The sequence below is a fragment of the Larimichthys crocea genome, chromosome XVIII (assembly GCF_000972845.2).
Source record: "Larimichthys crocea isolate SSNF chromosome XVIII, L_crocea_2.0, whole genome shotgun sequence".
Taxonomy (NCBI): Eukaryota; Metazoa; Chordata; class Actinopteri; family Sciaenidae; genus Larimichthys; species Larimichthys crocea.
Genome location: NC_040028.1, coordinates 653,843 through 668,999, shown reverse-complemented (window position 1 = coordinate 668,999; position 15,157 = coordinate 653,843). Strand labels below are relative to the sequence as shown.

The window sequence follows — 15,157 nt, the reverse complement described above, 5'->3', positions numbered from 1 at the left end:
CACACATTTCCACCCTTCAGATCTAACTGTACATTTTTATTTGCCCAGGTTGTGACACATCTGCCTCCATCATCGATATGTGGCATTCACAGCTAAATTTTAATCTGTGCCCCAATCTGCACACAGATTATTTATCATTTTCAAGCAGTGCTCCTTCTGAAATTATAACCTGCCCCACGTGTGTCAGTTAGCAAAGTTATGATACAATGACAGGCTGCATATTGCATTACTGTAATGGACAATGTGAAGGCTAAGCCTGTGTAGGGAGTGGACTGCAGAGAGGAGGCAGACATGACAAACTTTGTCTAGATGAAGCAAAAAGTGGTTTACTTATACAATGTGGGACTATGCTACATGTGTAACCAGGAATATAACATGGTAGAACTGAACAAAACTCAAGTTCTATTAACTAAAGATCACATTGTGCCCATAGCGACACCTGATGTCCTCCATCCTGAACAGCCAAAAAGTAACTGCTGAGATAGGTTCTGCTCAGCAGGAATCAATCTAGACTGTAACACTCCACAATCTAATGCTTCTTCTCAAACAGGTCAGTGACAAAGTTCTTTTCTTAATAACTTCACTTTTACACTGATTACCATAAAACCTACACTGTAACCAACCATCACTAATAATGTCGCCATGGGTAAATAGAGAAAGTGATTGGGTATTTCTTCCTTTTGTATTCTGGAACACATGGTGGAGATGGTAAGCAGCAAAAGAAATATTAATGAACCTCTGGAGTACCAGGAACACTCTGAAATGTAACCAAACATGATAGTCTGCATCTGTATGTTACTTTTTAATGATAAAACAATGAACAAACCTGGTAAACAGAACACAATGTGGTACTGATGGTAGAACATGGAATAAAATGATGTGTTCTCAGCCTCACTGATGTTGTCCTTTCTCTAAATTTTGGGAGTACAAGAAAACACAAATTCTAGGTGCTCATACTGTCCAGTTGCTAGAAGTTAATCCATAAACTACCAGCCAGAACTGAGAATCGTCAATAATTCAAATCATGTACTTTTGAATATGTGTAATATTAGCTGAAAAATAAAAGTATTGAAACGAAAAAGACCCTGAAGAGAAGCTAAAAACAGCCTTCAGGTTTTGCACTGTTGTGCATTAGTAAAGCATCTTCCTAAACACATTTTCATTTCATCAAACTACCCAAAGCTAATTGCCACACAGTAAATCTTTGGAACCCCAGAGGGTGTGGGGTCCTGTGGGTATTTGCCTGCTTTGCCCCCGATGCTGTCTTCACTCACAGTGACATTTAAAAAATTCAGCAGCAACTTCTTTCCCCAGAGACAGTGCTCTTGTTACTCTGCATAATCCAAAGAACACGCTGTCAGTTTTCATAGGGACTTCTTCTTCAGCTAAAAGTAGTTCCAGTGTTACTATGAGGTCTGCATTATTCAGAGTAACCAAACCAACCAGAACCAAAACAATCTGCATGGATATGCACCATGGGAGATGCAGTCAAAACACATTTAGTTTTGGTGAAATGGTCTATTGGATAAAACACTGCAAACCAGTATGAAAACTCCCCTAACAAAAACAGCTTGACACTTATGATTCTGTTAAAATTGCATTCACAACTGACCCTACTGCGTGTGCATAGTATGTCATGCTATATACCATGTTCAATAATTAAGTAAGATTTAGTTCTAAACATGAACATTAATTGGACAGGCTAATCTCGCCTGGCTCGTAATAATTAATTATTCTGGATCTATGTATGTGTGTTGGTGTCTGACAGTGACAGAAGTCATTTTATTTAACATAAAATGTAAAGACTTGTTAAGACACTTGAGTGAAGGATAAAAAGAGCTACACTATAAGTCACAGACCTGCTAGAACAGACTGTTTTTGATTTTGGATTTTGGACTCCCGACAGCTCTCCAAGTAGCAAACATTAAAATACAGCAGCATAGATTCATCTCTGCACAGTTTACGCAGGAGGCAGGTTTATTCCTAATAAGAAGATAGACAGAGGTAGTTTCCTGATTGCACCTCTCCTCCGAACATTTCCTGTTTGTTTTTGAAGAGCAGTGTTACCTCACATGTTAGCACATAACTAATCATGGATGTGTGTGCTCATGAACGTGACTATGTAGCACACTGATATCAAAGAAAATCTTACACCTACATTAAGATGTATAGAACAGAATAAATCTCATCCTGGTTGCCCAGCTGGTAGAGTGGGCTTCCCAATGCAGAGTCCTTCCTGCAGCGCCCTGCTCCTGACTCTGGCCTGTGGTCCACAAATGTTTCCTTTGCTGTATGTCGTTCCCCTCTCTCTCCCTACCTGTCTTCAGCTGTCTGTCTTGTCTTCAGCTGTCCGCTCTCACCAGTTGAAAGGCATTTAGAGTTAGCAGCTAGCTCTCAGTGAGTTCTTTCAGCCACATCTCTGTGATGCCACATATCATCCATCCTCCCTCTGTGGCCTGGTTAGTGCCGTTAGTTCCTCCATATTATTGGGGAGTGAGCTTAGATTCCCCATGATTTATTGTTATATTTATAATATTAAATTACATTCTAGTAATCTGATTTATAATCATTAGAAATGTTGTAGTTTTTTGATTTTTAAATGTTTTTAAATAATTATTTCCAAAAATATTTTTTCATGTACCACTAGATGGATGGTGGTCTCTACCATTGGTAAACATCCCATAGTCTGAGAAGCAGTGTTAAAGACATAACAGTTATTTGATTCATCCAAAAATAATCAAAAGCGTAGTCAGTAATTATCAATAACCATATGTTGCAGCCATAAAGCAGTGCAGAGCCAAACTCTAATCTAAGCCAAATTTTGAGAGCTTATTAATAGATGGTGCTGCCTGCATCTCCCTGAATAACACACTACAGCTTGGGAGAGTTTGTGCGTCTTGGTACAAAGACCACATGTTTACAGTGAGACTGTTCCTGTGATTAAGGATTAATTAAGTTTAATTAATTGAGAAGGCTTTCGGGAAGAATTAATGTTACTTGTGCTAATTCCTTTGAATGCACACAGCTGGTGAAATCATTTTCCCGAGAAGAAAGAGCCGGACTTTGAATGGATCAACATGCTGGGAGCGAATGGTGCTCCTGCTGTGATGGACAGGATGAGTTATAGAGTTCATTAGAAACATCATTAAGTCCACTGCTACAGCTGTAGTGCAGCAAATGTCTGGCCCCTGACGTGTAGGCTAAGCACAAAGATTTACTGATCCATAACAGTGATGAGAGCGGTAATCGTGTGCAGATAAAACACAGATAAATTCAGCAGTTAGTAACTTTCAGGTAATACTGATGTAGCATTTATCCTATGAGAGGGACATCCTGCATCATTTTATTAAGCTTAACACGGATCAACAAACAGGGATGACACTGTCCTTAACCACTGACCCCTTCCTCTGACCCTGCTACCAATCCATAATAATCTTAGAACAAATAGGAACTCTTTCTGGTACTGGCTTTTAATCTCTCAACCATCGGCCATGTCATAACCACAACCATATTGGCTCGGATCCCTAACCAGGCTGAGTTAGTCTTGGATGCTGCACGGTCTCTTGGATCCTCTGTCTCCTGGTAGAACAGATCATGGAGTCTTGAGTTGTTGGTCCGTGCCTTGTCTGTGGCTCCCTGTTTAAAGGTTCGGTCAGACAGCGAGGGGTTGCATCTTGAATCAGTGGCTACACAGACTGCTGCTATCTACCTCCTCTAATATAATCAAAGAGCTAAATAGAGCAAAAATAGGGTAAATAGTAAAATTAGAAATATAACACTTTAACGTAGCAAGTTTTGCTAACTAATAATGAGACTTTGTTGTTTATCAGCTCAGACAGAAAAATCCAACTTTGGAGATGTTGCTCCATTACTGATTCTCTTCATTGATTTATTTATTCACTGCTATTAGTAAAATGTATAATCCAGGGAACTTAAACGCCACTAAAATCAGCCTGTGTATTGATTGCCTCAGTGTGGTTTCTGTAGTTGCCATGGTCACACAGCGAGCCAAAACCTGAACCATCATCAACTTTGACGGCTGTGGCAAATAACTGTGCTCACTGAAGAGAGCGGCACCTGAAGCCTAACCACCTCCCTTGCATACGCTGAATAACTTAACAACAGGTGAGATTATGGGCTTTTTTGGGGCGTTTAAGACCAACTGTTGTGCTGTGTTGTTAGTGTTTATATGTTTATGCTTTTCTGGGATTTAAAATGACAGCAGAGCGGCATATTCCAGTCCAACCTAATCCAACATGACTTAAAACACCACAGCTGTCAGAATCTGAAAAGCAATGTTTGCTGAAGTAGTGAGTGACACATGCACTGTATGTAATTAAGTTTTCCATTAATGTTTGCAGCTTGTAAAATGCATGAAGTCTTATTTTTTCAGAGAAGTCAAGTGTTTTCAGAGGTAGCCTGTTAAAGAGTAGAAGGTGTTTTCATGCTTTTGCCTCTAGTGCTCATTTTAAATATAATAATAGCATGTGCTGCCATTTCAATGCAACACCTTATTGATTCCTGGGGGGACGTTTGAATTGTGGATATAAACCTGGTGACATTTCAGTAATTCTCTGACTTCTGTTTCCACATTCTGTCTGCTCCTTTTGCAGCTCAGTAAGTGTTGTTCAATTTAAAGTTAACAGCAGACGTTAACTGAAACACGATCATGTTGGCTTCTGCTGAGTAAATGATTCATATTTAACAAGAAATGGGGAAAACAGTTATGTCACCCTTTTCTGCTTCTGACCTTTATAATTAATGTGTGTGACTCTGTGTTTCATCATTTCTGTTCTGTTTTCTTACTCTGAGTGAAGCGGGGAGGGTTGTCGTTGACGTCTGTGAGGGAGATGTTAACCACAGTGGTCCCAGTGAGCCCTCCTCTCTGTCCAGCCATGTCTTTAGCTTCGATCACCACCTGGTAATGCTCCTTCTGCTCACGGTCCATGTCACCAGGACCCAAGGCTGTCCGGATCACGCCTGATCAACAGAAAATTAATTTAAGAAAAAAAGAAAATTAAATTTCTCTTTTCACATTGCTTTGTTTGTCTTCATCATCAGCCCCAGTTAGATTTTTTTTAAGGATGCCACGTCGTACTAAACTCAGAGAACAATCAGAATCAGTTGTTTCCAATTAAAATGTATTTTTAAAGGTGTTTGCAAAAGTGTATTTCACTCTGCCTTCTTTTGTGGGTGGTTGAGAGGGAGTCTGCTATCTGCTATCTGCTATCTGCCATCTGATAGAAATGCAAGAAACGCAGCAGGACTGAAATTGGTGTTGTGTAATCAATACCATGATCAATTGCAGAGCTGGCATCAGGACATGTTTAGCCTAGCTTAGCATAAAGGAAACCATCTAATAGTTAATAGTTATATAGCCCTTACTCTTACTTATTCTCAGACAGCTTCTAATTTAAATATATTTGCCAAACAAATTCAATTCATACCATATTTATCTATTTTATATGTATATTTTGCTGACTTAATATTTAAGAAGTTAAGAAGACTAATTAATTAATGGGCCTGTAGACAATCATTTTCATCACCAGTTGTTAATCTTAAACCCGATATTCAGATATTCAGCAGCACAAATAAATGAATGGCAGATGCTGAAAACACGGCGCTAACAGTGGTAAGGGTTGGCTTATAATATAAATCCAGTTTACTGTAGCACTAATTCCATCAGTCACATCATGCTCACCACTCTGGTGCTCTCACTTTCAGAAATGCTTACATGCTTTTATTGTTTCACTTTCACTTTTTTTTTTTTTTAATTGCAATCAAACCACTGTCAATAAAACCTGACACTGCCTTCACATTTTCACCAAAGGGATGATTGATGATTGTTGAATGAAAACATTACTTCTCTGTTATAGAAGAGAAAAGGAGGGCAGGCGTGACATGAATCTGATGCTGTTCTGATAGAATTAGTGCCACGGAAATTAACATTATACTAAATCAAGACAGCAATCATTTGAAATTGAGGTGCACTGCGGTGAAGTGAACAGAATCAGGAGCAGATCAGGGAGGCTTCTTAGTAAAATATGATGAGATATATTTATAAAGTGGGACATTACGAATAAAGAAATATAAATAAAGACTTGCTTCTTTCTACAGTGGAGGTAAATTAAATATTAATTTCAGCAAAGGAAGGTAAGATGCATGTGGAGCTGCCTCCAGCAGCTTTTATTTATTTTCTTACTGGAAGTGATATCAGTTAGCAGAGGTTCTGTCAGACATACCTGTGTTTGGGTCCACAGAGAAGTATGGGTGTCCCTGACTGATGCTGTACACCAGTTTGGCACTGCTCCCGTACATACTGTCATCAGCATCTGTAGCTGTCACCTGGATGACCGATGTACCTGAGAGACACACATTGACATCACAATCACGAGAAATATCACCAGATCTGTGTTAATCCTGGGATGTTCATTAAAATTATAAGTAAAGAACAATCTAAACTCTCTCCCTGCAACAACTGAGCCCAGTGCGAGCCATCCTTACCGATGTCAGACCTCTCAGGCACACTCCCGCTGTAAATCTCTTTGCTGAACTGAGGCTCGTTATCGTTGATGTCGTGGAGTTTGACGGTGAACTCGGTCTCGGGCTCCAGCTTCTGACCCGTCCGTTTGTTCACCACCGTGGCTTTGAGGATATAAAAAGCCTTTTCCTCGCGATCCAGGCGGCGAGTGGCATGCAGGTCACCGTTATTCTCATCAATGACGAAGATGGTGCCTGCCCCCTCACCAGACAGAACATACTTGACTACGCCATTTCCGTGGTCCTGGTCTGACTGGAGCTGCAGATGGACACAGACAGATGAATTATCATTCTCTGAATAAATTAACTTCCACAAACCAAATTTTTATTCCTAGTCTAAATGAAACTTCTAAACTTGTTTGCTATGACAGTGGATTTTGCTGTAGTTTATGTTGAAAAAAGAAAGTTTGCCCTGTTTGTTCAGTTCTTCCTGCAACGTAATGTTCTAGAGTTTTTCCCATGTCCCTTATATGAGCGACCACTTTTAGTCTGAGACTTTGAGAATAAAGTCAAAAATGAGCAAAATGTTCTATTTTATATTATTATGGTTTTCCACCTCAAACCTCACTGTGAACCTTGCTGCCTGAACATGTAGGCAGACCGTCCTCACCAGAACAACAGCATTTGTCTTTGATCACGACGGATAAATAGAACATGACTACTGTTTGAAAGAAGTAGTGTAACATTTATAATCAAGCAAACCCTCGTGCAGGTCAGGTGACAAAGAGCGTGATTTGGTTTCTCATTTCCTGTTGACAGTTAACGATACGTTTAACCATGACCGCCATCCTTCCCTGACATCAAAGGACTCTAGTGATATTCTTTGTCAGGTGTAGACCCAAAGTAACAATGAATGTGTCATACTAACAAGTATTGTGTGTATGTGTGTGTGTGTGTGTGTGTGTGTGTGTGTGTGTGTGTGTCAGAGCCTGATATATCTTCTTCCTTTGTGCCGCAGAGCTCCATTGTTGTCTAAAAACTATAGATTATTTGTGAGGCGATGACTCGTGTGACTAAGTTGTTCAGTTTGGAGGACCTGTTGAATATGTATGAGTGTCTTAAACACTGACCTGTATGAGCGTTCAGCTTGAGTGGACCGGAATGAGTCAACGCAATGAGCTAACGCATGCGTGTGCATTACCCCTGGGCATTTTTAATTTGCCGTGCCAGTGAAGCATGCGTAATTCTACATCTCTGTTACAAACAGAGCAAGTGTTTTAGCCTCTGACAGGATTGTTTAAATTGAAACTTTCCGTCTAGCTTGTGGATGGAAGGAGCTTACTGATTGTACATGGATGTTGGGGAAAGAAGGTGGACAAGCCAGTGGGTGATGGTGACACATTTACAGAAGACAGAAGAAAGGAAGAAGAAAGAGGGAAACCGAAAAGAAAGAACAAAAGTCAGCTTGAGAGTGAGGAACAAAAGAAGAATCTTCTGAAGGCAAAGAAGCCTGGCTGAAAATGAAGAGAGAGCAGCAGAAAGCCAGAGATTGTGTTGTGCCTGAAGGAGTAAACATCTATCGGATCGGCTGTGAGATCTGCTGCTTTTACGCTCAACCCTGCAATAACCCGGCTCGCTCTCTCGCCTCTTGTCTTTCTCTGTATCTCTCGACTCCGTGTGGCTTGCTGTTCACCTTTCATCCCTGCTTTACTCCTTCAGGCCAGGTATTAGGGTGAAACCTTTGATTATACCTGTGTGTGTATGTGGGTGTGTGGATGTGTGTGTGTGTGAGTGAGCAAGCCATTATAGCTGTTACTTTTTCCACTACCTGTGGAAGGTGTGAGCTACTTACATGTACAAGCAAAGTGTTTGAATAGATTTATATGAGGGTCCAATATTTTAAGGATCTGGTCCAAACTGGATTAATACAGAGTTTTCTAGCTGTTAAATTAAATATGATCCGATGACATATGCAGCCTGCTACAGAACTGAATCTGCACTGGATTCCCATGGGACCCGTTAACCTGAACTTTTAAATCCCGTTTTGATTAGATTCCACTCAAGTATGAATACTGTATGTTTTACCGGCCTGTGACAGATTCTGGAGATCCAGAGATGTGAGTATCAAACAGGGATGGTCAAAATGATAAAATAGGACAAAGTGGGCAAACTCCACAATGTCTAACATACTGTATGTAACCCTAACCTTAAAACCAGTCATGCTGAGGGTTAAATTCCACTGAGCACAGATACAATGCGTTCCGTCTCCACCACAGCTAATCAAACCCCACCGGATGCACCACAATCTGTTTCACTGTTCAGAAGTATCCCAGAAGCGGCTTACTGCTCGGCTCTGTGGAGAATACATGTCTGTTCTGTAAAATACCCTGTGCAAACTTCTGATTGTAAAAACAGACAGAAGGGATACAATTTAACTATGTAATATTTACATATTAGAAGCAGATAAGCAAAGAAAACGACCAAATCTGGGCAAGTTAACTAAGTCTGGAGGGAAAACTGAAACGCTCCTGGTTAGGTTTGATGTTGTGTGGAGGATGGAACAAACCAGCATCATGGCTGCAACGTGACATGTTACCAGCTACTCTAGTCTGCATTCTTTTGGTGTATATGTTGTAGAGAATGGAGCAAAAAGAAAAGGTGAAAATAGAGCTTTAAAAAGAGACAAAAGCCAACAAATCTAATCAAATAATTAAATTTTGCCTGTTGTCATTATCAAGCAATCTGAATACCAGAGACCACTCAGTGCTGGAGAAATATCTGGCTGACACTTCTTATCATTCTGGTAAAGGAGGAAAACACTCTGGATGGTTTCTGTTCTTATTCATGTGGAAGATTTTCACGTGAGGGTGAGCAGTGTCTCTAAAATGGCCATGCTCAGTTAACATCTTCCTCCTGTTCTGGACGACCCAGACTTCCTGCCAGGTTAAGTCAGAGGCTTTAAAGCATGAACCATCCGGAATCTAACAAAGTTGCGCTGTAAACACTAACAAAGAACAAAGATGCTGTTCTGCCATATGAATGCTGTATAAAATAAATGTTTGGGGTTTTTTGGTGGGGTTTATAAGAGTTAGACGCTGTGTGCCTCATTCTTGGACTTCCAGATGGCCATATTACAAATATCAAATACAAGGTTATTCAATCTTTTTCTGCTGTGGAGAATATTTTGCTCTTTTTGATGAAGGATATAGCTCCAAACAAACTCTTAAAAAAATCTTAAAATGGACTATTTCCAATGAATACATCTGTATGCCTCACTCTTCAGCTATAGTTGCCTTTTATCAACCGCCTGTGCTCTGACCCATGTAAGCAATGGTTTTAATTGCAGTAATATAAAACCCAGACTACGAGTCTACAGCCATACCAGCAGCTCTCTTATTTCACTGCTAGATAAACAATTTGAACTGAAAGTAACAGGATTATTAAAGTCTATGGGAGTCAGTCATTGGGGGCCATGGCTACCTGTATTAAATTCCAAATCCACCACCAGTTTGGGTTTATATTATTTATTGCCAAGTTCCAACAGAGAGCTGCTGATATGATTTGGTCACTTTTAATACCGTTCCTTGTTGATAGGGCTAGCTGAGCTAAAATGACAAGGATTTGGGCTTGATGGCTAACAATCTTATGGCTCATATGGGGGTGTTCCTTTAGCACTTGATGAAAACATCCAGCAGTATGTGTAATTTGTATGTGCAATCGCTTCAAATCACCATTATCACAAAATCAAACACCCACTGCAACAATAACCAGTTTTTCCCAAAATAAACATTTTCTCCAGAGATTTTTCTCCCTTAGTATCTTAATATTGTTTATTTAAATGTAGAGGAAAATCAGGTCATCATCATGGCAACAATGGTCAGGTGACCTTTGTTGTCATGGTGACAATAATGAACATGTGGTTAATATTGTGAAGCAGTCACAGTTTGATTGGGTTTAGGCACCAAAACAACTTGGCTGGGTTCAGGAAAAGATTATATATTTATATATGTAATGTTGTGGAGAAATTCCTGAAGTCAAAGGTCAATGGTGAGGTCAGGAAGGAAGAAAGTGTTCAGGAGCCTCTGATGTCTTATGCTGTATTATTTATTGATGCTTGGCCAAGGAGAATTAGAGACACTCTCAAAGTTCATCAGAAGTGCCTGAGTCGGTCTCACGTTCTGCCAAACTCATGCTGGTCGATAGACTTTAAACCCAAAGATAACACCACAAATACTATACGCCCAGATTTAGCCAAATAGAATGTTTTTACCCATGCAGGTGTTATTGTCAACACATTCTAATCTGGAGACACAGATGTCTGTTTACGCAGATTGAAATGTCAATGGCAAGCTATCTATTATGTTTAGGAAGGAAGCAATAGGTCTCTTCGACCCTGGACACCACAGTGTTGAGATAGGCTGGCACCCAGTCAAAGCCAAACAACTAATACTGCCAAGGACCTCAAGGCTCACAAATGACCTTGTGTAACTTAAGGATAGAAAATTCCATGTTATGTTCCATTTTCAGAAGTACAGGCCTTCGGAATAACAACCTGTTGGACAAATGAGCTTTTAGTCCAATGGAACATTTTTTGGTCTGTTGGGGTTTCAGAATAATGGGCCATTGGGACAATGGCATGGCACCGTCCGCAGTTTGTTATGTGCCGACTTAATGGGCTGTTATCATAACCAAGAACTCAATGACTGGGTCAGCTTTTGAGCTCCGGCCTTCAAAACTCACTTTCCTGCCCATACCAATGAGCCTTGATGGGAAACAAGAGTGCTGACTCACACCTCTTCTTCCTCTACAAAAACCAAAATCTGCAGACTTTGCCTGTTGGAGTTTTGCTAGGTTGTCAATGAGAGGATTTTCCTTTCAGCTTTATATCTCTGTTCCCACAGAAGTCCCCTGAACCAAAAAAAAAAAAGAAAAAAAAGGACCAGGGTCTGCTTAAGCCATTCATGTTATAACAATGCAGAAATCAATGCCCCAGGAGGGCTGCTGATTCCATGTCTGTGATTTGACCAAACAGAGTAAAGATTTTGGCCTTCTTCATCTTTATTGGCATTGATTTTGACATAATACTGCATGTCACTGTTCTGTTTATGTTCACATTGATTTTAATTGGTATATATATAACAGATTGGTAACAAATCAAAAGGGAAGCTAACAGAAAGTCTGAGGTGTTGATCCACCACATGCTGCTTCAGTAACAGTGTCAGTACCCCTTGGGTATGCCAAGGGGTACTGACACACAGCCAGGTTCCTTACCTCTGAATAACCATCCAATTTTTTCTCAGACATTTATAGCTGGTTTCTGCAACTAGACTTCTTTGGCTCACCTCAGCTCCATCTCTTTGCCCATTTGCCAAGATGGCGATGGCTAGAGCTGTCCATTACTACGTCCATTTTTCTTTACATGGTCTACAGTTTCAGCACCCTCTTTATTTCCACTACTCCACAAACTACTGATTATTTTCCACTATCAGAGAGGGCCTGTAGCCATCTAGTATTGTACTTTCATATGATATGGCAGCTTGACAGCCTGGGATATTGTGACATTCAGTCCATAGTATGAGTCATGACACTGCACTCCACTTCCCATAATACAGCTCAATTGTATCCTTTTATTTGACCATCCCTGTCTGTTAATAGCCACATCTTTTAAACAGTTTGTAACAGAGATAACCCTGATAACTGACTGATGTGTAAAATGTGTGCAGTCCTTGTTTAAATGAAGAAAGATGGCTGACAAAGACATTCCAGCTGATTTTAGTTAAGAGTGCTTTAAAATCCTGTCTGAATGGAGTGTAATTGTATGCATGAAACAAATACAGTGGTCCCTCGTTTATCGCGGGGGATACGTTCTAAAAATAACCCGCAAAAAACTAAAGTTTCACAATTATTATACATGTTTTAAGGCCGTAAAACCCCTAACCACACACTTTTATACACCTTTTTACACACATTTCGTACAGTACTTCCTTAGTTAATCAGAACGCAAAACATATGTGCGGTTCTCCTTTAGCCAATTTAGGACACAGAACACAATGCGGGTTCATACTGTACAGTACGCTGTAAAAATAAAGCATGCAAAATTACACTAAAAAAATCCGCGAAACAGCGAGTCCGCGAAAAGTGAACTGCGTTATAGCGAGGGACGACTGTAGTGGAATGCTGCACTGAACTGAAATGATTCCTCCAGTGGAGAATAATGATTTTAATAAAATTTTAATCTCTGGTTAGGCTGGACTTCTGTTGTGGTGGATGATGGATGATTCTGGGAACAACTAAACTACTCTAAACAAAATTTTCCACAACTCTGATGAGACTGGGGGGATAATTAGACTCTTCCACACTTCCACACTTTTCAAAAACAGCAAAAAGCTATTTTTTTCCTCAGGGTCTTCCTGGCTCACTGCTGATAACCCCACACATAACCACACGCTGCACACACACGCTGCACACACAAACACACACACACACACACACACACATAAAAGAAGATAACATTGCAAATCAGCAGTGTGGAGGGATTGTGTCTTTGCCTTTGGTCTGTGTCATGTGCAGTGAAAACATTTGGAGCCACTATGTTTCACATTTTCAGTTTTACCAGCTCCTCCTCTCCTACAGGAGGGTTTTTTTTTTTCTTCACCTTTGAGTGGAATTTTGGAAAATTCAGGAGTTATTTTTGCCCATGCCTGTGAGCCAAAGGAATCATTGAACAGCTTGTTGAACAGATGCAGTGATAATGCAGCACTATGCAGAAAACTGAGGATTCAACATGATTGTTTCAGCAAGCACAAAGGTGATAATGCTACTGATCACAGTGAAGTACTTTAGTTTCTTCCGTCTTATTTCTTTATTTTCTCACTGCCTGTAGTTTCAGTTAAAGATTTTAAGATCTCTGTAAATCTAATCTTAATACAACAGATGTGAATGAAATTTTCATTTGAGCTGCTTTCTAAATTCACTGTATTTTTCAGGTTTCCTCATGATAATATTCCATACATGATGTTCACATCATAAATATATTCTGAAGATAGGTGAAGATGGTTTCTGACTGTGTGGGCTACCAGTAAAGGTAGTGTGCCAATAAATGGATCTTGGGGCCATTGTTGCCCTTACATGATTGCATGACTACTATAGTAGTCAGAGGAAGCTGACAGAAATTGTGGGGCCACCAGGACCGTCTGTATGCAATTAGAGTACTGCTGGTAGCAGTGTTCTCAAAGCCAGGATAAAGGCTTATCCAGATGTCTGAAATGACAAATATATGGGCAACACATAACCGTGATGTGACCTACATTATACTGTTATACCAGAAAACTTGCTAGATTGCCTTTTTTTTATTTTTTATGTCATACAGATTTGAAAGATCATCTACAGCCATCTATCCAAATGTATCACATTTCGGTGAGTTTTGAGGAATTTAGCAAAAGAAAATGCAAATGAATATTTCACTCCACTACTGTTAAGTGAGTATTAGGAGTTAGTTTACAAGATAAGCAGTGGGTGGAGCCAATTCTCCAGTCGCAAGATCTGAATCGGTTAAAAAACAGTGCATAAACAGGATGTTAATCAGACATTTGTGTTTGTTTGATGTATTAATGTGAGGAAGGTTCCATCAGATCTGTGTGGAGCCATCATCAATGGATTATAGAGCCATGGGAGCCATGAGGAAACAGCTGATCAGTCTGTCAGTCTGACACCTGAACTAAAGACAGTTTTGTAAGATTGTGCATCAAAACGCACGGTGTGTGATGGAGGTGGCTTACGATAAACATCAAATACATTCTTCATATTGGAAACGGTTTGACAAAAAATCCCAAACAGGATCCTCTTACTCGCTTTTTTTCTGAGCAACCAAATCATACGATGTAAGTGGATTGTTTTAATAATTAACTTTAACGCACAACTAACGCACTAACAAGTCCACAGTGCTGTGGATGAATACAGCTTTGATCTTTGCATGAATCCCTCCACAAATCCATCGCCATAAAAAGTGAGCCTTGGAAAACCTCAGAGAAAGTCAGCACAGGGAGTAGACCATGAACATCTGTGATATTGGAATGAACCATATATGATCAGACAACTGTGAATTATATATTGGACACATCATACCAGATATTCTAATAAACATCATCATCAACAACTGACAGATACAAAACCATGACTCACACTTACAATACAACAGTTAGACAGCTAAGGGTTGGGCCACAGTTGTACCTTAAGATCATAACTACTGTGTATCAACTAACAGAAACTTTCCATGCTGAGATATTTATCCCTTTACTGTAATATCTTTGGGTGTGTAAGACCATTTTGATCAACCAAACAATGTTTCAATGTTGTTATTTTATCCATAATATATATGTATAAGTAAATATAAGTAAATAAATAAATACAAATAAATATTCAACAGTTCTCATTTGAGTTATTGACTATATCATGAAATGATATGAAAAACACTGGACTTCAGTATCAAACTCCTCAGCAGGGAGGGATATTCTGATGATATATATTTCACTTGGCCTCTTTTTTACACTTTTGTACAAACAAACAACAACAATTCATTGAGCACATCACACGAAGCAGATTTCATTTATTATTCAACGGGTGATGATATACTATATATATGTTTCATTTCCCTATCCTATATTCTGCTTCAGGCAAG

General features: G+C 39.6%; 1 protein-coding gene across 1 annotated transcript in view; it reads right to left on the bottom strand.

Annotated features, from left to right (window-relative positions):
• The window catches only part of cdh6 (cadherin 6), a 79,436-nt gene that overhangs the window by 29,348 nt on the left and 34,931 nt on the right, over window positions 1–15,157 (bottom strand). The window contains exons 3-5 of the mRNA XM_010740759.3: window positions 6,505–6,799; window positions 6,243–6,362; window positions 4,807–4,980 (exon numbers count right to left, since the gene is read on the bottom strand). Of these exons, the coding sequence (XP_010739061.1) occupies window positions 4,807–4,980; window positions 6,243–6,362; window positions 6,505–6,799 (589 nt within the window). The remainder of the gene's footprint in view (window positions 1–4,806; window positions 4,981–6,242; window positions 6,363–6,504; window positions 6,800–15,157) is intronic.